Source organism: Cajanus cajan, chromosome 6, assembly GCF_000230855.2.
Source record: "Cajanus cajan strain Asha chromosome 6, NIPB_CcT2T_4, whole genome shotgun sequence".
NCBI classification, from domain to species: Eukaryota; Viridiplantae; Streptophyta; class Magnoliopsida; order Fabales; family Fabaceae; genus Cajanus; species Cajanus cajan.
In genome coordinates, this window is record NC_138522.1 from 20,703,882 (window position 1) to 20,730,801 (window position 26,920).

Sequence of the window (26,920 nt, forward strand, 5' to 3'; positions counted from 1 at the left end):
ATCGATACACTCTTACACCATCTTTATCGTACTTTAAGTATTCTTTGGTGTCTTTGTCTAGTGTTTTCTTTAGGGTTTAGAATAAATGTGTAAAAGCATAACCCTTATTTTTTTTCCTTATTTTAATAAGTCTTTTAGTTAGGCTCAAAAGTCCAACCCAAGACTCCTTTTTAAACCTATAACACTAAGTGTTTACGTGTTTCATTTAATTATATGTGATATATGATTAAATAGTTGAATTATTGTTATAACTGTTGTTTTAGAGCTCCAAGGGTCAAAGGGACCTGGAGAGTTAAGTTGTCTTTGAGGTGGTTCTAGATAAAGTTAAATTGATTCAACTCAAGGAAGTGTATATAAGATTTTCCTTAAGATATGAACCTTATAAGTTCATGTTTTAAGAAAAACTAGAGAAAAGCTAGAGAAAAGTTCTCTAGAGCATAGAGAATTATTCTACCTTTTTTCTATTGAAATCATTTCTTCACCTTCCCTATAGTTGATTAGCTTCACTAAGTTAGAGATTCAAGTTCTTGAGGTAGGGATCTCAAAGTTGAAAATGTACGGGATCACATTTTTATTCCTCGTCTCTTCTTGGTTGATCGATTAGAGGTAAGAGAAGTTTTGTGAATTGAATTATTATGGTTGAATTTGAGTTGTTGTTGTCCGGATTCATCATTGTATGATTAAATTGGTGAAGGTTATAAATTGAAAATCTTTTTAGAAGTGGTCTTGGGTGTTTCTTGAGTGATTTGGGTGAATTTAAATATTGATGGTTGCATGTGTGGTTTTGAGTTGTTTTGGTGTTGTTTATGATGTATGTAGCATATATGTTGGATTTCATGTTGTTGGGACTAGTGTGATTGTGGGTTTGAGACAAATGAAGATTTTTTCAAGTGTAGGATTCTTAATTGCGTTGAGCGCGCCTTTGTGGCATTGAGCATGGGTCAAGTTAGAGTTTCTCTACCCTAATCATGTCAATCATAGGGTTTCTTCCTAAGTGAGGTTAGACATAAGGTTTTCCATGCCAGATGTGAGAGACTTAGAAGTTTTCTACCTCATACACGTCAAGCATAAGTGGAATGGTACTAGGTATAAGAGAGTCAGAAGCCTTTTATTTCAATAGAATTGGACATGTAGAGAATGACATTGGGTGTGGGTTATGATAGAAGTGAGTAGAAGTGGTTGTTCTTCTTCTTCTCTTTCCACCTTCAATCCCTTTCTTCTCTTGAGGTTGACACGCCAATGAAGAGGGAAACACCTTGAATAAGCTTCAATGGTGGAGAAGCAACAAGGAGGTTCGGTAGCTTCTTCAAGAAGCTAGAAGATTGAGGCACTAAGGCACAAAAGGTTGGAAACGTTTGTGAAGGAACCTAGGGGAGAAAATTCTCCACGAAATTCTAAGGCTTTGGAAGAGAGAATTTGAGAGAAAATTATGATTTTTATTCATCCAAAGTGAAGGAAAAGGTTGGAGTTACAAATATATAGAAGGAGGTAGCTTAGGGAGCAAGCTAACCTTAACCATGATTCAAGTGAACCATGGTTTGGTTGGCTTGACCGTCCAAGCTAGTTAGGAGGCTTGTGGAGCAAGCTTCTCACTTAGCTTGATTGGGAAGCAAGCTAAGGAGAAGCTTGTAGCACAAGCTTCCCAAGCTTGAAGAAGGAGAACTAATTCACGGCTAAGAGAAGCAAGGCAAGCTAGGCGGATTTTTGCTCATTTTGGTTCCTTGAATTAATTTCAAAAATGTTTGGTTTGGTCTAGTTAGTTCCATCCAAAAATGATGAGACCTAGCTAGATCAATCCTATGAAAAATTAGAAGCAAAATGATTCCAATATGTAAAATTTTACCTAGGCCTAATTCTTGGCCAATTGCTAGTCACCATCAAGCATTGCTAAATGCCACCCCACTTCTACTACTGAAAAAATAGAAAATGAGTGTACTTCAAAATTAGGTTAAATGGAGTCAAAGTCTCCAAGTAACCTACCCTAGAAATAATATACAATTGTCTATAAAATGAAATAAAGTGTCTCACAAATACAAAGGAAAAAATAAGCCTATACAAGGAAACTATGTACAAGTTTATATACAATATATGAAAAGGTCTTCAACATCATCCCATTCCTCTTGTTTCTTTTAAAGTATCACCTCTTGGATTCCTTGGCCTTGGCATATTTCCATCAGGTTATTTGATGAAACTTGGTGAAATTTTGGTGAAGTCTAGAAGATCATATGAACTATAATGCTTGCTTACTTGCCATAAGTGTTAAGTTGATAATTGATTGGTGTTGATTAAGTTGTATACACATGTGGTGTTGTGATACATGTCTCTATTGAGATACATAAAGACTATAGGAGATAAAAGTTATTTTTGAAAATTTTCATATCCCATTGTATGGATATCAATTGTGACACTCAAAGAGACCATAGTTGAAAACCTTTATGGTGGGTGAGTCGACTCCTGAATGGTTACATGTTTTAAGGTGTATCCTCTAATATTTATGAGGAACCATACAAGGGCAAGGTCAAGCCATATGTGTATAAAGTGATCAATTTGAGTAAGGTATGAAATTGCGGTTTAAAACCCTTAACAAATTAATGGAAGGGTGCGTAGTACTTGGAGGGTAGTTAGCAAACTAATCCCATGAGAGACTTAGTTTATGCATGCCAAGGTCATGGTAGGCTCACACCTAAGTTGTTCTACCTTGGTAGTAGTATTAGACTTTCCTAATTTAAGTGGCAAAACTTGAAAAAATCAACCTAATCTTCATGCTAGTTGTTGTTTTTAGCTTGATAACTACGCATTGTTTCTAGTTTGATAACTAGTAGTTGTTTCTAGTTTATTCTAGTTGTTGTTATTCAATAGGATCAAGCCACTTAAACTACTCACCATTGTTATAGGAGATCTCCATTAGATGTTATCAATGATGATACATGCATTATTAAGTTGTTTAGCAATTATTATTGGAGGTTTAATAATTTTTGCATTGTTAGCTAATTATTCCATTGTGTTTGAAGTTGTGAAAGTGTTAAGATGTATTTTAAATTTTTTTCTCATCTATACTTAAATGTTTATATGATTATTAATTGTTAGTTAAATTTATTCAATTTTTTTATTAAAATCATTAGTGAATGATTTCAATTGAAGTTTTTACTTGAGTTAACTATTTGTTGAATTACTAAGTTGATTCTTTCACAAGCTTGCATTTTGTTTTCCTTATAGCTAAAATGAAATGATCATACTTGACATGAGAGTAGGACAAGGTTAGTAGGATTGCTTGGTTAGCTGGTGGAGGGTCATTCAAGTGATGATTTAGTTTTGGTGATGCTACTCTCATATAGCATGGTTGTTGTATAAATGCATGATCAACAATTATGGATATTTTGTATGCTTATGTGTAGATTGTATTGTTGATGAAGCTTAAAAAGAAGAAAAAAGACTATAAATGTTTTGATTATTATAAATGTATTCTATATAGCATCTTGAAGAAAAAAGTGCAAGTTGTAATTTGTTGTATTTTTTTACTTTGTGCATGTTTTTCTGTGTGCGTTAGCTAGGTGCTAAATCATTCTAAATTTATGATTCTTCATTTAGAGTGATGATTGATGATATATGTTAGCAAAGTAATCGATTATTATTGATCAAGCTCAAGATAAAGACTTGGTCTTTAATATTTTTGATGATGGTTACAAATAAGCCTATTGAAAGATAAGAGTGCAACTTGTATTTTTCTTGTATTTTGAGCCTCTTGAAAGAAAAGATGCAAATTGTATCTTGTTTGTGTACTTTGTGCTTGGTAAGTAACTTAGCATAAAATCTCTATCTAGATGATGATTGATGATGAGACTAAGTTTTAAAATTGATTTGTAAAGAGAAATGATACGAAAATTTGAGATATTAAGTTTTCACTTAAAATAATCGATTATCTTAAGTAATAATCAATTATTTGCTCTGTTTTTAAGTGACTTAAGGAGTAGTTACTATAATAATTGATTATTCAACAAAATAATCAATTATTTCAAAAACTAATTTCTAGAATAATTGATTATTGCTCAAAATAATCAATTAAACTATTCTTGGTTGATTCCTAAATTTGCTAAGAATAAAATAATTGGTTATTCATGTAAATAATCAATTATATTTGTCAGAAAACTCGTGTATATATATATATATATATATATATATATATATATATCATTTTTCACGCTTAGAATAAAGAGACTTAAATCTTTGTTATATTTATTTTGAAAACACTCTCTAGAAAATTTTTTTTCTTTGCAATAAGAGGTTTAGTAACGTTTGTGGTAACCTCAAGAAAGATTTCAAGATTTGAATTGATCATCACATTCATGGAGTGATAGGGTAAGCTACTTTTTTTTATTCACTTACTCTGATTTGTTTTGTACATCAAGTGAATTCGTTCCTTAACTTATATATTTCATTTTTCTAAAGTAGGGTTCTTAAGAAAGGAAAATCTTGTCATGGGGTTCTACAAGTAAATGCTTCTTGGGGTGTAAAAAGAGGTTTCTTTAATAGTGTAGAAGTGTATTGTATGTGGTATTGTGATTATAAAACTTTTGATATTAAAGATTGTAGACCCCTAAAATTGTCCGGGTCGGAAATAAGACTCGAAGACTCTCAAAGATCAATGGAAAGTCAGCCAGAAGGACTCCCAGAAGACCATAGGATGACTATCTGTAGGTTTAGAGGTCTTAGAGTAGCTAAAAATAAGAAAGTGAGAGGAGTGGAGCTCAATACGGCCTCTTTGGAGCTCAGTACGGCCCGTATTGCATTTTTGAACTGCAATACGGCCGTACTGAAACCAATACGGCCGTATTGATGTTTTTGAACCTCAATACGGCCGTATTGAATTCAATACGGCCGTATTGAAGTTTTGAACTTCAATACGGGCCGTATTGACACCAGGGGCCGTACTGCGCCTCACCCCTATAAATAAGACGTCATTTGGACGTCATTTGACACTTTTTCACACTTCTTGGACTCTCTTCTTGAGTATTCTGGGGTTTTTGAGCAGTGTTCTGCCCTAGAATTCTCTCTGAGAGCCGATCCGACGAAGTTCTTGAGTTCTGAGCATTTAGCTTGAGAATTCGAACTAGTCGAAGGGAAATCTTTTTGATTTCCATAGTAAAGATTAATTTTTAGGGAAGGAGCGAGCGAGCGTGTAGTGGGAGGGAGCGCCAAAAAGCCTCCTAACATTTGAATATATAAAAGCACGCTTCAAAGGTTTCTTCTTCAAAATCCTTCCTTTTACTGCTTTCTGATTGTTGCATCGCATGTTTAATTTATTCATCATGTAGATATCTTATTCATAGCCGATTATAATAAATAGGGGTAATTTAGTAATTTTACACTGTTATTTATGAAATAATCCGTCATAGGGAACCCGAAAGGGGCGTTGTGGGGTGCTAACACCTTCCTCGCACGTAACCGACTCCCTTACCCGACTCTGGTTGTAATGGCCAAAGTTGATTTATGAAATCAATTGCCTTATCCCTTTTTCCAATGTTTTGAGTAAAACATTGGTGGCGACTCCAAGAACCCTTCTTTTTGCGAAAACCACTAATCCATGGAGGGTCCCGCTTGGGATTAACATGGATTGGTGAATCATTTAATAAAATTGTTAGTTCGATGAGGTCTCAGTTTGAGAATAAGTCGTTCTAACAATCCATCATTTTCCAAAACTTAAAAAGAGTCCGACCATCGTCGCGAATGCCAAGGTCCGTTTCGGCGGGTGGCGACAGATGGCGACTCCACTGGGGAAGCCTCGAGAGTCAATCCCATTTAGTGATGGATTCTTTTCAAAATAATAGTTTAAAATTACTTTATTACCCCTTACTTGTATGATAACATGCTTTATCTATTTGGCTTTAATAACTGTTGTATTTTTAAATTCAATTGTTTGAAATAAAAACTGCACACAAACCTTTGCACACAACAGTTCCCTCTATACCCGGGGGCATGAGTGGTAAGCCATAGGGAGTGGATGTTAGTACGGCCGGTTGTCGAATGGGCCTAGGTGCCCGTAGACTGTTGTCGAAAAGCATCACTCAAGGTGATAACCATGAACTCGAGTCCGACAGTGCGTTGGAACTTTCCATCGACTTACGACGAGAGGAATTGGGCCCCTATAATGGGGGCACCTTGGGGGCCTCAGACCAGTGAGAACAGTTAGAACCTCCTTGAATATGCACTTTTCTGCAGGATACCCCTACCTCATGATTCGCTCGTGACTGTTCGTGGATGAGTGAATTGTTTGTGCATTGTTTATGTGACATTGTTTGAGCATACATTGCATTCTTTAAACATACAACATTCTCCTTTTAAAAATAAGAATAAATAGGAATAAGAATCTTCCATTACATGGTGTTAACATCTACCTTCATCACATTCATATAGGTAGTTTCCCTTTTCACCCAAAAATACAAAAAATAATAATAAATAAAAAATACCCAAAAAAGAAAAAGGGGTTATTTATCCAAACCAAGCAATATCATGCATCATCTTAGGAGCATCCCGAAAACATGATAATGCTTAGTTAAATAAACACAATGCATGCATATTCAACGCCATCATCTCATATCATGCATTCTTATCAAAGATCATGGAGGGATCTAGGTTTGCATTTCATACATCCCTCCTAGTAATTCATTAATAAACATTAATAAAAAGAAAGAATTAATCGATGCGTATGTTCAAGATGGATCGCACGCCATTTGTTATTAAGCGTAAGCCAACAACCGCGCCAAGCGAACACACGTCAACTCCGTTGTTGGTAATCAAGACAAACAAAGGGGAAGGTCCAACACCATTAAGGATCACTGCTCCAAGGCCTTTCCCTTATGAATCAAATAAGGCTGTGCCGTGGATATACGACATCCATTCTTTTGCCGACAGCGATATCTCCAACATCGCTGGACTTTGGGGCATGACTAGGAGTGGCAGGATCTACACTCCCGAAGATCTTCATGATAAAGCTCCCAAGAATAAAGGGAAAGAAAAAGAAGAGAAAACCGAGGAAAACAAAGAATCCGAGGAGGAGACTGATGAGCTGTTAAAGTTTATCCGACAGAGCGAGTACTCCATCGTGGATCAACTTCATAGGACACCAGCAAAGATCACTCTGTTGTCGTTGATCCTAAGCTCCGAACCGCATCGGCAAGCTCTGTTGAAAGTCTTGAACGAGGCATATGTGTCGCACACTATCTCCCAAGACAAGTTTGAGGGGATTGTTAGTCACATCACGGCTAGTGATCACCTCTCTTTCACCGATGAAGAGATCCCCGCTGAGGGACCGAACCACAATAAGCCCTTGCACATCTCTGTAAAGTGCAAGGAATACCACATCGCTAAAGTCTTGGTGGATAATGGATCTTCCTTGAACGTGATGCCAAAAAGAACGCTCGATCAAGTGGCAATCAAGGGAATCCAAATGCGCCCGAGCAACATGATCGTCCGAGCTTTCGACGATTCTAAAAGAGAAGTGGTGGGAGAAGTCAATCTCCCAATCCAAATTGGACCCACCATCTTCAACGTCGAATTTCAAGTGATGGACATTACTCCCGCATACAGCTGTCTCCTCGGCCGACCTTGGATTCATGATGCAAAAGTTGTTCCTTCTACGCTCCACCAGAAAGTCAAATTCATTGTGGGTGACAAGCTGGTGACTGTACAAGCTGAAGACGATATACTCATCAGCAAGCCACCCACCATACCTTACGTGGATGCAGCAGAGGAAGCTTTAGAAACCGCCTTCCAAGCATTGGAGATCGCCAATGTCGAAACGTTTCCCCGAGAAATGAAGAAGGTAGCCTCCATGCTCACCAAGAACGGATACTTGCCAGGACAAGGACTTGGCAAGGATTCCCAAGGAATTCCCGAGCTACCTATTATCAAGGATAATCCGGGGAAACAAGGGTTAGCATACAACCCTAATAAAGATCAAAGGACGAAGAGGAACCAAGATCCTTCTCGACGTTCTTTAAGCCAGATCTTTAGGAAGGTCGGTTCACAAGCGTCAAGGCCGGTCGTCGTCATCAAGTGTTCTTCTCCTTCCGATAGGGATGTATAGACCTGATGACTATTAGAGATTACTCCTCGGGGACAGCCCGACCCCCGAGCCTCGATAGGGCACATGTTTCCATTATGATTATAATAAAATCATTCTTTATTATTTCTTACTGCTTCTCTTCTTGCTTACAATAAATTTCTAAACCGCATTATTTTTAACCCTGTTTGAATAAACATGAATGAGGTTAAAATCATCTTAATAATAATCCCGCATCATTTTTATGTGGAAGTGTGTGTGACAACTTGGAGCACCTTCCCTTGGCCTCGACAAGTGCCATCATGGGTAAAAAAGAAATCCTTTAAAATAAAAGAAAGCTCGGCAGGAAACCCAAAAAGGGGGCTGCGCAAAAATAAGAGCAAAAGACCCGCTAGGAATCCCACGAAAGGGTGACCTAGGCAAAAGTTAGGGTTGCAAAAATGAACAAAAACAAAAGTCCGCTAAAACGCCACAAAAGGGTGTTTTAGGCAAAAATAAGGACAATCAAAAAACAAAAGAAATCCATGATGGTACCATGAGCCGAATTCAAAAAAGGTTCAAGGGAAGCTATCTAAGTTGTCAAATCACAACGTCAAATAACAAGATTTTCTTAACTTCATAAGTGTTTAATCAAACAAGCCTAAACACATAAGCCTACCATGGCCAACCATTCTTACAAAAACCATTTTCAAAAAATAATCCCCTCTAAAACACAAACTTCTGAACAAAAAATATCTTTCCTTTCTTTTCTCTCTTGTCCCAAACGATTTTAGAATAATCTAGTGGAAACATGGAGATATAGTGGTCAATAGGAGGGTTGACATGTCTTCTAAAGGAAGGGAAGGATCACTTGGTTGATGACACCAATCTCGATATAACACGCATCATTCCTCGGTTACAGAAATCGGCATCGCACAGCCCGTCTGGAGGAATGGCAAAATTCAAACAGAGAAACGCATCGGTTAATTCTTTTGAAAAATGAATCAAATAGAATTAGGTGCATCATACCTCATACATGCATACAGATGATAGGTGTACTGGAAGATCACTTATTCTCTATTTATTGAAAAAAAAACAAAAACAAAAAAACAAAAAAACAAAAAAACAAAAAAACAAAAAAAACAAAAAATATAAACTTCAGAAAAAACAATGCGCCCGTACCATGTTCAGTACACCCGTACTAAAATCAGGGTTATGAACAAATTTTCAACTCAATACGAGCGTACCGAAATGAATACGGCAGCATTGGCCATAACATCCACACCAATACGAGCGTATTAAATTCAATACGGCCCGTATTGGCCCATTCTCATTCATCACAACATCTTCATTCCTCTGCATACTTCATCTGTGAGTGTGTTTGAGATCCCTCCAAAAGAAAAAGCCGAAAAAATGACAAAAAAGGCAAAAATACAGAAAAAGTCAAAATTCGACAAAAAAGGCAAAGATTCCGCATCGTACAGAATAACTGAGCCTGGAGAGGCTTGCCGAAATAATACTCACACAGAATAACTGAGCCTGGAGAGGCTTGCCGAAATAATACTCCCCAATCGTACAGAATAACTGAGCCTGGAGAGGCTTGCCGAAATAATACTCACACAGAATAACTGAGCCTGGAGAGGCTTGCCGAAATAATACTCCCCAATCGTACGGAATAACTGAGCCTGGAGAGGCTTGCCGAAATAATACTCCCACAGAATAATTGAGCCTGGAGAGGCTTGCGGAAATAATACTCCCTCATCATACAGAATAATTGAGCCTGGAGAGGCTTGTCGAAATAATACTCCCCAAGAGACATCTCCGCTTGCACTCTTGGGCCGAACAAAAAATCAATAAAACGTACAAGAATAACCGAGCCTGGAGAGGCTTGCCGAAATAATACTCCCACAGAATAACTGAGCCTGGAGAGGCTTGTCGAAATAATACTCCCCAGAGACTTCTCAGCTCACTCTCGTGGATCAAATCCCCAGTAAGAGCTATCAAAGCAAGATCAGTAAAATTCCCCAATGGAAGCAATGATCATCCAAACGAAATATCCGAGTCAAAAGACTCAGACTTCCTCAGTGGAAGATAGCTTTCCAACTCAAGCGATGAGTGAAGCTAAGCCTGAAGAGGCTTTCTAAATAATACTCTGGGATACATAAGATCTTCAATCCCCATTCGCCTACTCAGAGGCACCCCTTCAAAAAGCAAAAAATCAAAAACATCAATAACCATTCCCCAAGCGGAATCCGGCACTCAGCCGAACACCGAACATCAAGATCATTCGCCTACTCAGAGGCACCCCTTCAAAAAGAGAAAAATCGAAAAGATCAATAACCATTCCCCAAGCGGAATCCGGCACTCAGCCGAACACTGAACATCAAGATCATTCGCCTACTCAGAGGCACTCCTTCAAAAAGAGAAAATCCAAAAAGATCAATACCCATTCCCCAAGCGGAATATGGTATTCAACCACATACCGAGCGTCAAGATAATCCGCCTAACAGAAGAGGCCAGTCAAAATCATACGACAGAATCCCCCAGTGGATAACAGCCTACGCAGAGGCAATAAAACCAGAAAATCAAAAAGAGTCACCCGAATAAGGATAACCGGGATACTCCACCACCGTCGAAAGGACGTCAGCCAATCATAAGGCACCGCTCACATCAGAAAGAGCATCTTTGTGTCTGCATCCCCAAGGAATCAGAAATTGCCCAGTGGGTACCAACTACGCAATGGAAAGTTGGGACACAAAAACTTATGAAATAACTGCACATCCCCTAGACGGATCCCTGCGTTATCCAGCCCTCAGTGGCACAAAAATCAAAAACAATCGTCGAAGCAGCATCGTGGACTGTGGAGACAAAATCATCACAAATCCCTGGAGAGGGCAAACTCACGCTACCCCGAGGTTGTCAAGAACACGGAGGTATGCAACTGCTAGTGTCGTCAAGAACACGCTGGTATAGCCTGGAGAGGCGGTACTCGGCTACCCCGAGGTTGTCAAGAACACGGAGGTATGCAACTGCCAGTGTCGTCAAGAACACGCTGGTATAGCCTGGAGAGGCGGTACTCAGCTACCCCGAGGTTGTCAAGAACACGGAGGTATGCAACTGCCAGTGTCGTCAAGAACACGCTGGTATAGCCTGGAGAGGCGGTACTCAGCTACCCCGAGGTTGTCAAGATCACGGAGGTATGTAGCTTCCAGCTCGGGCGGCGAGCGAAGCAAAGCCTGGAGAGGCGGTACTCACAACTTCCAGCTCGGGCGTCGAGTGAAGTTGGGCCTGGAGAGGCGGTACTCACAGCTTCCAGCTTGGGCGGCAAGCGAAGCTAAGCCTGGAGAGGCGGTACTCACGCTACCAAAGTGTTCAGAAGCACGGAGGTATGCAGCTTCCAGCTCGGGCGGCGAGCGAAGCAAAGCCTGGAGAGGCGGTACTCACATTGCCAAAGTGTTCAAAAACACGGAGGTATACAACTTCCAGCTCAGGCATCGAGTGAAGTTGAGCCTGGAGAGGCGGTACTCACGCTACCAAAGTGTTCAGAAGCACGGAGGTATGCAGCTTCCAGCTCGGGCGGCGAGCGAAGCAAAGCCTGGAGAGGCGGTACTCACATTGCCAAAGTGTTCGAAAACACGGAGGTATACAACTTCCAGCTCGGGCGTCGAGTGAAGTTGAGCCTGGAGAGGCGGTACTCACGCTACCGAAGTGACCAAAAGCACGGAGGTATGCAGCTTCCGGCTCGAGCGACGAGCGAAGCAAAGCCTGGAGAGGCGGTACTCAACCTGGAGAGGCTACTCAGCAATTTTCCACTGGAAGACACTACAAGTCGGAAGGATGGCCTTTTCCCCGGACAATTGGGTCAACTCCTTTACTTGTCAACCGGTACACTAAAAAGCCGCTTGACTAAGTAAAGGGGGGGCAGCTATAGACCCCTAAAATTGTCCGTTTCGGAAATAAGACTCGAAGACTCTCAAAGATCAATGGAAAGTCAGCCAGAAGTACTCCCAGAAGACAATAGGATGACTATCTGTAGGTTTAGAGGTCTTAGAGTAGCTAAAAATAAGAAAGTGAGAGGAGTGGAGCTCAATACGGCCTCTTTGGAGCTCAGTACGGCCCGTATTGCATTTTTGAACTGCAATACGGCCGTACTGAAACCAATACGGCCGTATTGATGTTTTTGAACCTCAATACGGCCGTATTGAATTCAATACGGCCGTATTGAAGTTTTGAACTTCAATACGGGCCGTATTGACACCAGGGGCCGTACTGCGCCTCACCCCTATAAATAAGACGTCATTTGGACGTCATTTGACACTTTTTCACACTTCTTGGACTCTCTTCTTGAGTATTCTGGGGTTTTTGAGCAGTGTTCTGCCCTAGAATTCTCTCTGAGAGCCGATCCGACGAAGTTCTTGAGTTCTGAGCATTTAGCTTGAGAATTCGAACTAGTCGAAGGGAAATCTTTTTGATTTCCATAGTAAAGATTAATTTTTAGGGAAGGAGCAAGCGAGCGTGTAGTGGGAGGGAGCGCCAAAAAGCCTCCTAACATTTGAATATATAAAAGCACGCTTCAAAGGTTTCTTCTTCAAAATCCTTCCTTTTACTGCTTTCTGATTGTTGCATCGCATGTTTAATTTATTCATCATGTAGATATCTTATTCATAGCCGATTATAATAAATAGGGGTAATTTAGTAATTTTACACTGTTATTTATGAAATAATCCGTCATAGGGAACCCAAAAGGGGCGTTGTGGGGTGCTAACACCTTCCTCGCACGTAACCGACTCCCTTACCTGACTCTGGTTGTAATGGCCAAAGTTGATTTATGAAATCAATTGCCTTATCCCTTTTTCCAATGTTTTGAGTAAAACATTGGTGGCGACTCCAAGAACCCTTCTTTTTGCGAAAACCACTAATCCATGGAGGGTCCCGCTTGGGATTAACATGGATTGGTGAATCATTTAATAAAATTGTTAGTTCGATGAGGTCTCAGTTTGAGAATAAGTCGTTCTAACAATCCATCATTTTCCAAAACTTAAAAAGAGTCCGACCATCGTCGCGAATGCCAAGGTCCGTTTCGGCGGGTGGCGACAAAGATTAGTTGAAAATATCAATCAGGTTGATTAGGAGACTGGATGTAGGTCACAAATAGATGTGACTGAATCAATATAAAGTGGTTGTGTATTTTTCTCTATCCCTACACTTGACTTTAAATTCTTGCAATTTTGATTTTATATATGCTTGATGTTATGCTGTATGAAGCATGAACATTGTATATAGAATTGAGTGAATTTAGATTTGCATTGAATCAGAACTTAATATCCTATATAAAATTATAGATCAATATAATTCTTTGAAAATTTTTAGAAAAGTTTTTCAAAATCAAGAAAACCAACAAGAAATTTTTAAACAACCAATTCACCCTTTTTTTGGTTAAGCCATATTTCCTAACAAAATTTGCAATAATAATCAATTATTTGCTCTATTTTTTTAGTAACATAGAAAGCCTTGCTATTATAATTGATTATTTAGCCAAAAAAATCGCTTATCTCATAAATAAACCTCTAGAATAATCGATTATCTTAAGAAATAATCAATTAAAGTGTTCTTCATGAATTTTTAGATTTGCGAAGAACAAAATAATCGATTATTCATAACAATAATCGATCATATCAATTAGAAAACTCTATATAACATTTTTTATTCTTAGAAATTGAGGAAAAACAAAATTTTTACAAAATTGGTCATTAAGTGAGCTTTGAGAAAGAGTGTTTTCTTGAAGGGAGGTTTGGAATCCTTTGTGGGAACCTCTAGCATGAATCTAGAGAGTGAATTGTCATCATCATCTACTTGAAGGGTTGTGGTTTAGTCTTAATATACTTGTTCATTTTGTTCTATACGTCAGGTGATATCTTTCCTCTATCTTTTGTATTTGTTGAGTAGCTTTCTCAAGGTATATGAATTATTAAGTAGGTTTCTCAAAAAGATAGGTTTCTTGTAGTGAGGTGATAAAATGGTGCTTCTTGAGGTTCAAGAAGTGATTTTTTTTATTTGCTGTGTGGTTGTCTGATTGTAAATTCTAAAATTAAATAATAGTGGAAATACTCAATCAGTTTGATTGGAGACTAGATGTAGGTCACTAGTGAAAGTGGTTGAACTAGTATAGAGTGGTGTGAAACTTCTATTACCCTTTAACTTGAATTTACTTTATTTTTAATTTGATTACATGCATCATAATATTTTTTTGTATCTTAAACATAGCATGTAGGGTTATATGACTTGAATTGATAAGTGTTTTCCAACAATCTATTTCACTTTGGCTAAAATCAGTTGGAACTATTTTTAGAAAAGTTTTTATCCAAGGAAAATCAATAAGAATTTTTAAAATCCAATTAACCCCCTCTTGGATCAACCATTTTCTCTAACATATATATATGTACAGGATGTATATGTAACCCATAAGAAGGGGATTTATGTTTTCCAATTTATGAGCAAACATTTTTTTTTTATATTTTATGCCTTATACATATATCTATTTCATGAATGATCAAAGACTGTTGCATGAGAATCATAGGATAGTTGGATACAATTTAATATTTTTGTTGTATAGTAACTGTTATATTAAGTATAATGACTTGTTGAGCCATTTCATAACCCACTGCCAATTTCTTTCATTTTATGTCATAAAAATATTTTATTTATATTATAAATCCAATTAATTAAATAATTAAGTTGGGATGTTATAGTCATTTCTTTGAGAGTTTACATCAAATCATGTAAAGAAAGACATTCCTTATTAAGTAGAGAGAGGTCAGGGGTCTTTCTATGGCTCTTGCACCCAGCGTGGCCTTCTCCACACCTAGCATTGAGAACCACACCTAATATGACCGACGCCACTATAGATTTTGCACTTTGAAGAATCACGCAAACTAGGGTTCCCAAACCCTTCTAAATTCATCTTAAACATTCCTTGAATAAATAAGTAAAATAAACATATTTACTTATAGAACAATTATATAATACCAATTTATGCCAACAATCAATTATCCTTAAAAACCTTACATCATACAACACCAAAACCCTAAAATACTTCAAACACATGACAATACATCATCAATTCAACCACGAAAATTACAACCACAATTATCATACAACAAAATTAATATCAAAGCAATCAACATATACATTAAACGAATTCCACCCAATAAACCTAAAAGGTTTAGGGGTTGCTTCACTACTCATACTCGTTATACATACCCAAAGGTGAGACATTCTCACTCCCATTCTTATGTTAGGTGATGATCTTTAAGGCATAAGTTTACTCTTTCTTTATAACTACTATTTGTGCTCCTTGAGGTTCTCCTTTAGGGTTTCCACTACACTCACCCTTAGGGTTTAAAATTGACGTGCAAAACTAACCTAACCCGCTTCCTCTTATTATTTTTTTTAATAAGACCGGTCAAAGTTGGGCTCAAAAGTCTAACCCAAAGACTTTTCTCTAACTCATTACTAACTTTTTATTTTATTTTGCTAATTAATTAAAATCATCCTTTATATATATATATATATATATATATATATATATATATATATATATATATTATAAACTCATTTAAATAATTTAATTAAGTCTATAATATAAATATTATTTAGATGACTTTATTTTATTATTTATTTTAAAAAATGGAATGTTACATAACTTAGAAAATTTAGTTATGATTGAGGGATTACCTTAATTTTAAGGGAGAATTACATTAACCTTCCCTAAAGTTTGCCTAAACCTAAATGATACAATCCACCCTTGTAAGTTTTGAAAAAAAAAAAAAACCTCTCTAATGTTAATTCTATTTAACTTTAGTTAAATTATAAATAAAACTAAAACATTGTCCAGGTAAAAAATAACAAATCTATAATGTGCATGGCTTTTTTCTTTCTTCATTAACAAATTCTCTCTAATCAACTATCTTTTCTTTTCAATGTCTCTATTTAAGTAACTTTTTTTTCCAGGTTGTCTTCTTTTTTATTTATACAAACAAAAATATAGTTTTGTTAATGTTGCATTCTATTGGAACTACAAAGTGACATTCTTAATTGATACATCTAGAGTTATTTAAGTTTTTTGAACTTAATTATGGATGATAAATATCATTAACAGAATTCTTAAATGGGAATAATTAATCACATGAACTTTCGTGTAATCCATCAGTAAATGACATTTCTTTTGTATTTGTACTATGTCATAATGGAACAAAATCAAGAGCAAAAATACAACACTAATTGCCCTATGCACTTTTCACTACAATAAATGAGCTAAACAGTGGAGGTTATTTTTATGTTTAGTGGAGGTTTTTACCCTCCGCAAAATAAATCGCAGAGGTTTCTAAAAATCTCCGCATTTACATTCACCGCAAGCAATTAGCAGCGTTTTTTAGAAACCTCTGGTATTGTGAGTGTTTAGCAGAGGTTTTTTTAAAGGTGGTTTTAAACCTACACTAATAGTGGAGGTTTTTTAAAGGAGGTTTTAAAGCTATGCTAACTGCAGAGGTTTTTTAAAGGAGGTTTTAAAACTATGCTAACTGCAGAGGTTTTTTAAAAGAGGTTTTAAAGCTATGCTAACTGCAGAGATTTTTTTAAAGGAGGTTTTAAAGTTATGCTAATTGCAGAGGTTTTTTTACTGGAGGCTTTGAAGTGGAATAACAGTAAAGATTATTTAGTAGAGGTTTTAAAGTAAATTAACTATTACAATCATTAATCAATATATTTTTGTGGAGTTTCTATTCCTCCCTATTTTCCTGTGTATATTTTATACTTATTTTAATTGCATAATCTACATGTATTACAATTTCCCATTTTCACTTTTGATATTTATAAGAAACTTAATGGAAAAAAAATACACATAAAATGGATGAAGAAATTCCATTACTAATAACCAAAAACACAACATATAGTTCAAAGATTTATAATTCAATTTTCTATTATAAATCCAAGTACAACATAAAATCCATAACATTGTCAAATTAGCCTCATACTAAACTTTAAATCCAAATTACATTATATGCAAACTAAGGGTTACTAGCACCAGATGATCCTCTTGCATCCAAAGGTGTATTAGGAACACTTGAAGCATGGTTTGGTTGAAATAAGAAAAGAAAAAACAGTCAAGAAAAATATATATCACAAATATTATATGATAATGACAATTCCAAACACCTATGACTATATTAGCTAAGGACCAAAACAGACCAACCAGTTAATATAACTAGCAACATAACCCATAGTTAAAACTAGAACTACATACCAACGACTCCATGAAGCCAAAACCATAATAGCAACACCAAACCAGAGATGTGTAGCAGCCAACTAGTTCCCAACCCAATAATCAAGGACTGAGAGTCGTCCATTCGGAGTCTAAACAACCAAAACTAGAACTGATCCAACAAAACATCCAGCCAAACCAAAAATTGCAATAGAAATCATATTGCAAACCATGCAGCCAAATATTATAAACCAACAAAGCAACCAACCAAACCAGAAATTGCAGTAGCAATCATGCAACAAACCATGCAGCCAAAGACCATGAACCAACAAAACAACCATTCTAACCAGAAACTACAACAGAATCATGATATAAACCTTGCAACTAAAGAGTATGAACCAACAAAAAAGCCACCAATACCAAAAATTGTAGCAAAATCATGCTACAAACCATGTAGATAAAAATACCACACATTAGATAATAATGTATGCACATTAATTACTTACATGTGTTTCAGGAGTGAAATAACTAGCTAATTCTTCAGGGATCCTTCCTTCCTTCATTATCATGTAGGCCTTAAAAGTTGATTCTAAATTGTTGTATTTCTCTTGCCATTGGTTTAAAGATGGAAAGGCAACACCAGATGAAGAAGAGCTCAAGCTAGAAACGCGAAGTCTTGTATTCCTAAATGTATTAGAAGGAACAGCACCCAATCCCATGCATCGTACTCTCCCGGAGTGCTCTGGCCCTAACACTCTACCAACAACATCTTGAGGAGAAACTTCTGATTCATCAACTATGCTTTGAGTCAAACCTACTTCGATTTGTTCCTACAAACATGTAATAAAATCAAATATAAAAAACTTTTAAGATTAAACACAATCCTTGAAATCAATGTTTCTAAAGAAAAATTTACCACTATGGTCTTTGCTGCATCATTTACAAATGATCCATCTTTCCTTTTATGAGTTTCAATATATAATTGTTCACGACTTGGTACCTTCCCTGTTTCTAGCAACTAAGATAAATAAAGAGTGAGCAAATATTGAAAAAAATTTAATTAGTAAAGTTAACATTTAGTGTCATTACCAACTCATTTCTTCTTCTAGGATTAGCTTTGGAGCCACCAGTGTGTGGAATAACTTGCTTGCTTCGAATTTCTTTATTTCTCTTACAAAGTTCCTATAGACAAAGCAATTAAAACTTTTCAACTTCACATAGTAATCATATAATTATCCAAAAAAACAAATGAATATTTAAAACAATCAAATTTGTACCAATGTTGATGGTTTTTGACGATAATGAACAAAACGAGCCCATTGATCTTTATCTATGCCTATCGGCACATTTCTTATGATTTCATCTCTTGTTTTGGTTGGATCATTGAATTCATTCCACAAGCTTTGCCTATTTGCAGCCCATTTCCTTCCCATACTCATTTTATAATACCGTTTTGCACTAGCTTCATTAATCTTAAAATAAAATCGAGGCTAAAAAAAGTAAAAATTTGTCAATATCATATCAAATTTAATCTTGCATAAGCAAAATAGTAGAGAATATATGCAAACAAGTAAAGATAGAAAGAAAAATATAAGCAATGTAGAAATAAAAAATTATATATGACTGATTATCGTACCTTTAAAATTGTTTCAAAGCAATCATCAAAATAAGCTTTAGGTACACCTGAAGGTCCAGACCACCTATCATAATCCATAGGAAATAACTTGCAATTAGCAGCCAATGTTCCAAGAAATCCAGCAAGCAAGGCTTGTGCTTCACCAGTTGCTTGGCCTTGGTCATCAAAATCGACAATGATGCGTAACTCCCTAGGTAAGCTATTGACTCCCCTAACTTTCACCTTAATCTTCTTAACAGTGTCTTCAGAGTCTTAAACAATAAAAAAACTTAATAATAAGAAAATTTGATATAGTTTATATTATAATAATTATAAGTGAAAATACAATACTTATATACCTATTGCCTCAACAGTCCAACATTGTGTAGACTCACGCCCAACATGAAGTCTAGTAGTCTCATCTTCTTATGGAACTTCAGAAGTTGATACATGAGAAAGTGGGACATTAATAGTTGGGACTTCAGGAGCTTGTGCGGAATCACTTGGTGTGGAAAGAATTTCAGGATTCATTACTGGAACAGAATGTGTTGGAGCTTGTGTCAAAGGTGCATCACATTGTGGTTGAGGTGCTGATTTTTGTGCATTTCTAAAACGCTTCAACTTTTGCATGACTACATCAAGAGAAAAATAAATACAGAACAATTAAATTAAACATTATATACTATCAAAATTAAAACAAGTTTAAAATAATCAATAAATGAAATAATCACAACATTTACAAGTTAAATTATTACCTTTAAAGAAGTGCAAAAGTAAATAAATATAATCAAACAAGTGTGAATTTGTTGCTATTTTAGGAGTCAAACTTCAATCAACTATATTATCATTTAGATGGTTTGTAGCCAATTGTACATATTGATCATTAAGCCTAGAAAATTGTTCAAGCTCTTGCTCTTGGTATGGCTCATTTTCATATGCATTTTCTTCTACTTCTTCTCCCATGTCATATAAATCTCTTGGCTTCATATGTACAACAACACTCCATCCTTTATTGACTACATCATCTACATAGTACACCATTTTTGCTTGAGATGCTTCAATGTATGGTTCATGTTCTTCACGGTCGCCAACATGAATCAATCTATCAAAGTTAACACAATTAAAATTCCAACAATCCTTTTTATACTCTCTATCTCGTGTAGTATCAGCCCTTTTACATTTGAAAAGGATAACACTGAATCGACCATAGTAGTTAATCTCAATGATATCTTCTAACTTCCCATAATATGGTAAGTCTGCTTGCTTTAAGTTGCCATCAACGCTACTTGAAACACATGATGTGTTAGATGTTAAAAAAACACCACTATTTTGTGTTTTTAATCCCTCTTCGCGAGCCAAGGTTCGAAATTTGAACCCATTAACGTTATATGCAGTAAATCTTCTTACATTATCCAAAGGTCATCGTGCTAGAAACTTTAGATCAGTAGACATTTCACTCATTGTGTCTGGATTCATAATCTAGAAAATTTGGAAGTCAAAGTTAAAAAAAAATATGGTAAAAAAAAGATATCTAACCACTAAATGACTTCTCACCCGCTTTCTAAACCAATCAACAAACTCTTTATTGACTTTCTTCTCTATCTCCATAGACGAAGGTCTTCTTCCTCTTGAACTTCTTTTTATGAATTGTCTAAATTCACTACATAAATAATTATTATAATCAATGCACATGGCTATAATATTTTAAGTAGACTAATAGTAATAAGTTTATCTCATTTTACTCACTCTACAAATGGTGTGACTATTGTGCAATTGAGGAGCATATACCGATGAGCTTGCAATTTTTGCATTGGAGTTAAAGTGAACATTGAGCAAGCTCCTACTGGTATACCAATTTGTGGGAAGATAGAAGACATAAAAGAAGTCTCATTATCAATTGGATCATCACAAACACGTTTAGGTTTATTGAACCTTGTCTCAATATCTTCAATGTACCGAGAACAAAAGGTAAGGGACTCTTCAGCTAAATACCCCTCAGCTATGGATCCTTCAGGTTGTGCCTTATTTCGCACAAAAGATTTTAAGTGACCTAATTCCCTACATAAATGATTAACAATTAGAGAGCACTAGTAAGATATTTGAAATATGACATCATGAATTAAAGTTATTAAAATGTTTACCTCTCCACTGGATACATATATCGATAATGCACTGGGCCTCCAAGTTTTGCTTCCTCTATGAGATGAACAGTTAAATGAACCATAACTGTGAAAAATGACAGAGGGAATAACATTTCTAAGTGGCATAGTGTAACCACAACGCGATCTTGGAGCAATTGAAGTTCTGGAATATTTAAGCCTTTACCACAAAGCATTCTAAAAAAAGAACAAAACTCCACTAAGACAGAAGTCACATGGTCTGGCAACAAGTTACGAATTGCTAGTGGTAGCAATTGTTCCATAATAATATGGCAATCGTGACTTTTCAACCCAGATATTTTGTTAAGTTTCTCATCAATACATCTGGAAATGTTACTTGAGTAACCATCTAGCACTGTAATAGTCTTCAAAGTTTCCAAAAATAACTTTTTGGTATCGCGAGTCAGTGAAAACAAAGCAAGGTGATATCTTCCATTATCATCTGGCCAAAGATCATGCCTTAAGCCCATTTCTTTTAAATCTTTTCGAGCATTAAGGTTGTCTTTTGATTTATCCTTCTCATGGAGCAATGTATACATCAAATTGTCACATACATTTTTCTCAATATGCATAAAATCTAGATTATGTCGCAACAAATTAGTCTCCCAATATGGAAGTTCAAAAGAATATGCTTTTTTTATTCCACTGTGCAGTTTCTTGTCTAGATCTTTTTATTGTTCCATTTTGAATGGCTCCACTTCCAAATGTAATATTAATATGTTCCACTTGTCGAAAAATGTCAGATCCAGATAATTTTAATGGTGGGTTTCGTTCTTCTGTGTTTCCATTAAAACGAACACGATTCAATCTAAATTTATGATTTCTGCTTAGAAAACGACGGTGACCCATAAAACACCATTTTTTTACAATTATTAAGGCGACAAGGTTCCGCATCAAAATTGCAAGTCGGGCAAGCCAATCCTGTGTGTGTGCCTGTTCTTACACTTCTTCTCTGTCCAAGCTTTCTTTTTATTTATTTGTTTATTTTTGCATGTCACTGAAATTTGAAAATTTCTGTTTATTTTCAAATTTTGGTTTCAAATTTTTTTTTAGTTCATGTTTCTCGTCTTTGGTGTTTTACATGACAATTGAATTTTGGGTAAAGAAGAATGACATACACAGATTAATGTTGTGTGTATGTTTTTGTTTTAGCCTAGACAATTAATTGATTATGTTTTCTTGTGGGTTTAGTGCATTATTTAGCGGTGAAATCAACAAGTTGGAGGAGGAAAATAACTAATAATTTAACTTAATCACCATCATCTAACTAACCAAACTCAACCAATGAGCCATGTGATAGTACCTCCCAGCTGGAGGATGTGTTTCTAGCATTGCAACTTTGGATGAACAATACATATATATTAATATATATTAATAAAAACAAAAAACAGTAACTGCAAAATACAACTATTTATGCTGTAATTGGAATTGGCTAGAATTAGCATAAGTGAAAAAGAATTGAGTTTTAATTTAAAATGACTTTCACACTAACCTCTATCAAAGGATCCACCTATGGCCTTCTTTTTTTACAGGATCTAGTATCTCTGTAGAACAAAGGAAAATGGTTAAAAAATAAACAATAATCTGAGGTAAAATTGCATCAATGGTAAAAATAGCTTTCATTGTCAAATTCTAATTAGGATATGCACTAACTTATTATATGCATTAAATTAATCTTTAATAAGATGGATTCAATTAGGGATGCTTAGGTATTTGATTCCATTTTGAAAAAAGCAAGACAGTAATTGGATAAAGGTTCCACCTGTCTGTTAAATGTGACATAAGAGTGAAGAAAAAGGATAATTTGTTGGATAAAAAACTCACTCTATATCATCCCATGTAACGAAGGACAACATAAATACTTACTTCTTTTTTTTGTCTTATCTTGATTATATTGGTTAGAATAAGAGCTTTAAAACGATGTGCAATGCAAACAAACATCATGATATCTTGAATATTAGAAACAAACATAAAGTGAGGTTACCTTACCCCATTAAGAAGACAATAAAATAAAATAAAAAATACACATCTAATTATTGAAAGGTAAGTCTAGAAGATCACTGATATAGAGCCATGAACAAAGTCATTGGATAAGTCAGCCAAAAAGGAAAATGAATTATTAGATTTATAAGCAACAAAACCAATTTTTTTCCTTAAATGTTTTTCCAATTCAGATCCTTAAACGCTCTCAAAGGAACCAGTAGAATGGAAAATCAAAACAATCCCATAAAAATAAATCTTTGATGAAAGAAAAAAGTATAACAGATTGAACATTACTAAAGTGATAACAGAAAAGAAAAAAGTATAACAGAAAAGAAAAAAAAAACCAATACTAAAGTGCAAAAACCAAGAGCCATAGTTCTTTTTTCTTTTCATTTCCCAACGCTTTCTCAGAAACTAATGAACATTCACAAAAATCACACTCAACACTCTACAGTACTAACCAAAACCAGACATATGCTGGATGTTTTATATTCTCCAGGAAACCAAACAGCAATTAAAAAAGCACAAAGCAGTACATCAAGAAAATAGTAACTCAAGTAAAAATAGTAACTGCAAAATACAACTATTTATGCTGCACCTCCAGCAGCACCCAAAACCAGCAACACCTGCAACACAATTCCACAACACAAAGAGAAGAGATAGTACAATAAACAAGAAGAGAATCAAATTCAAAGTACAGATACACACCTAATGTCAACTGTGCCCTGTATAACAACTAATAACTTGTCAGTCTCCAAGTACTCACTCTACCATATTTCTCATAAATGGCAAGTGAACCTGAAGAAGAAAAAAATTGTTTTAAGAAAATTTTCCCTACAAGAGGAGGAAGAGGAGTAGTACAATATCAAGCATGCCATATTGTGGAGACTGGAGACACTGGGTTGCTCAATATGTCAAGTTACATCTTAATGAAGTTGCCAAAAATTCCCCAGAACATTTTCTCTACCCATAACGGCCAAAAAGAGCCCCTCCCCGTCACTTAAAACATCATGTAACATATAATAATTCATTATTCTAATTCTCTTTTCCTTATTTAAGGCAGGTGGGATATATACATATGTGCAAACAACACAAGTACACAACAATGAATCACAGACAAATTTCAATCACAAAGAAAACCAGAAACATACATAACATGCAACAGTACCAAAATAGAACAAAGTGTCTGTTGAGGTCAGTATTCAAGCAGGTATATAAGAATATAAATAAATAAATAAAAACTAAATAGAGAAAAATCTTAGAATAAACCTCAAGAGCGGCTTTTCCTGATCCTTCACAAGAGCGATACAGTTTAAGAACCTAACATAAGTTACACAACCAAACGAGAAGTTAGACAACTATATTCAATGAACATTTCTTTACAACCAAATTCCAAAAGCATTTCGCATTTTAGCAATTACCTCGTGAGCGCGTCCTGGAAGCAAAACATCCACGTGAGAAGTGCCAAACGCCACAATAAGTGCCCCAGCAGAAACCAGATCACAACCTTGGGGCACTCGAAACCTTCAAAGGAAACAACTTCATTAACAATTTTCTAGAAAGCATCTTCAAAAGGTAGAGGAAGTGGAAACTCACAAATGGGACTGATCAACGACGATGAACTCAGCGAAGGTACCGAGGCCGGCGAAGGCGCAAACGGGGTCGCCGACTCGAAAGTCAGAAACTTTGGGGCCAACGGCGTCGACGACGCTGGAAAAGTCGGAGCCCAGGATGAATGGCACTCAAATGTCGTTTAGGGTTTTCTAATTTCACAGAAAAATGAGAGACGCTGGAAGTGGAAGAGGGACGCGCGCGGGTTTAAGAGAGAAAAATAATATTTAAGCGGGAAAATATTATTTAATTAGAAGAGGTTAAAAAACCTCCGTAAATTAATTAAAAAAATTGCAATATTTTCACCTCATTTAATAATTTAAGGAGGTTTTTAAAACTTCTGCAAAATAACCTCTATTATTTAACATTTTTTTGTAGTGTTTCAACCATAGTATAAAAGTTCAAATAATAAAAAAGAATGAGTTTTAACATGCAAATAAACTAATAACATTATGGAAAAGGGATGGTGTGTGAAATTTAAATTATTAAATAAGAGAGGTGGGTGTCAACTAATAAAATAAAAGGGAGTTTGGTGTCATTTTGAAAAATCTCAAGGGATAAAATCAAATGTTGAACTTTGTCAAACTATGTTAGACTACTTTAATTTCATGTTTTTATACATTTTTATTTATGCTTGAATATCATTAACATTCTTTTAATATTAGGTTTATATTTAAATTTTAGGATAAAATAATGTATTTTTTGTTTTAAAAAATATCTACCATTTTTTTTCAATAAAATTGATTGTCCTGAAACAAATCAATCCATTGTTCATTGGTATGGTTTGAATCACAATGCCTTCTAATAAATTTGATCCAAATCAAATCAATCAAAATTGATTAGTTCAGACTTTATTAGTTTAATCTAAATCCAAACCAAATTATTGGATGTTCATGAATACCTATATCCAAATAATACTTATAATTAATGTTACACAACTCACTCAAATTATCTCTCAATTATACTTTTGATGATCACGAAGAAATAAAAAAAATTGTTTTAAAATTACAAAAACTAAAATATGTATAAAAATTATATTTGAGAAATTTAAAACAAATTCATCACTAAACACATATCTAATTAAACCTTAAAATGTTTTAAACTCAAAACCACTTAATTACTATTGCTTAATCTCTCTGCCAACTATATTCTTGGATTTCATTTTGGAAGAATGCTCCCAAGCAGTTGTGTAGACCATTCCTTAAAGATGTTGCTTCTTGTCTTAGTATTCATTCTTTTGTTTTTGCATTTTTTTTATTTTAAATATTTTTCATCTAATATTTGTCAACCAAATTATACGATTTTATTAAAAAGTTATAAAATCCTATTATATTTTATTTGAAAACTTTAATTTATTACTTAGATAATTATTTAAATTTTTCATCACATTTTTTTATACTTTTTTATCTTTTAAACTTTTAAGATAATTTCATATTGCAAATTTAGCCAAAAATAATCTCAAATATTTATTACATAATTAAAACCACATTTTCTTTAAAATCGGTTCTAACATATCCAATTTTAAAGACCTGATTTCGTAGATCTTTTCTGTACTAGTGAAATGTGCTATTCATTAAATATTTGATTAATTACTAGTAACATTTTAATTAAATGTGGAATATTTTTTTTATGAAATTAATAAAATATTAAATATTTAAAATAGAATATAGCATTCCATTGTGTTATATATGTCCTTCTGTATCCATGCATGCGATGTTATCATTACAAGTCTCGACGTTTTAGCTTACATGCATAAAAGGTAAGCCTTACCTTTCAACACTTTTCTTATATTCAAACTCTCTAATTCTCACTGATTTGTGTATTCAATATTTGAACGTATGCATCACACTCGGTGGTAAACTTTTACAAACGAAAACGAAGAGACCCACTTTTTTACCAAAACAAAAGGATTTTCGAACTATACAGAAGTTTCTGAATTATACTAAGTAGTCAATCATTGATTGTATTCAAAGTCAAACCAGCATGTTACGTATCATTGAATATGGAAGCTGAATAAGGAAAATCATTAAAGGCAACTATACTATTGTAGCTCAACTAGCTACTGTGTTTCCATCTAGATGTCATCAAAGTGCCTAAATCTAGAAAGTCTTATTATTTTAATTAAATTCAGTTTGACACAATAGTTGGGATTGGTACTCGGTATCACTCTAATTAATTCCATGTTGAACAACGTCCTTCGTTCCTTTTTAAATGAAAAGTTCTCATTATTTTATGTGCAATGATAAGATATTCGA

General features: G+C 35.1%; 2 protein-coding genes across 3 annotated transcripts; both read right to left on the reverse strand.

Annotated features, from left to right (window-relative positions):
- Window positions 1-16,758: 16,758 nt before the first annotated feature.
- Window positions 16,759-19,542, reverse strand: LOC114915541 (uncharacterized). The gene is made up of 7 exons (XM_083076106.1): window positions 19,416-19,542; window positions 18,934-19,184; window positions 18,575-18,787; window positions 18,387-18,479; window positions 18,214-18,315; window positions 17,804-18,127; window positions 16,759-17,158 (listed from the first exon to the last, which is right to left on the reverse strand). The coding sequence occupies exons 1-7, from the start codon at window positions 19,540-19,542 to the stop codon at window positions 17,150-17,152; spliced, it is 1,119 nt and encodes a 372-aa protein (XP_082932232.1). The 3' UTR covers window positions 16,759-17,149.
- Window positions 19,543-19,578: 36 nt separating this feature from the next.
- Window positions 19,579-22,549, reverse strand: LOC114916705 (uncharacterized). Of its 2 annotated transcripts, XM_083076849.1 has the most exons (3): window positions 21,054-22,549; window positions 20,659-20,970; window positions 19,579-20,572 (listed from the first exon to the last, which is right to left on the reverse strand). In XM_083076849.1, exons 1-3 carry the CDS (start codon window positions 21,641-21,643, stop codon window positions 20,392-20,394), a joined length of 1,083 nt encoding a protein of 360 aa, XP_082932975.1. In that variant the 5' UTR covers window positions 21,644-22,549; the 3' UTR covers window positions 19,579-20,391. The 2 variants fall into 2 exon arrangements, with proteins under 2 accessions (XP_082932975.1, XP_082932976.1); XM_083076850.1 differs by having other exon boundaries at window positions 19,579-20,970.
- Window positions 22,550-26,920: the final 4,371 nt, after the last annotated feature.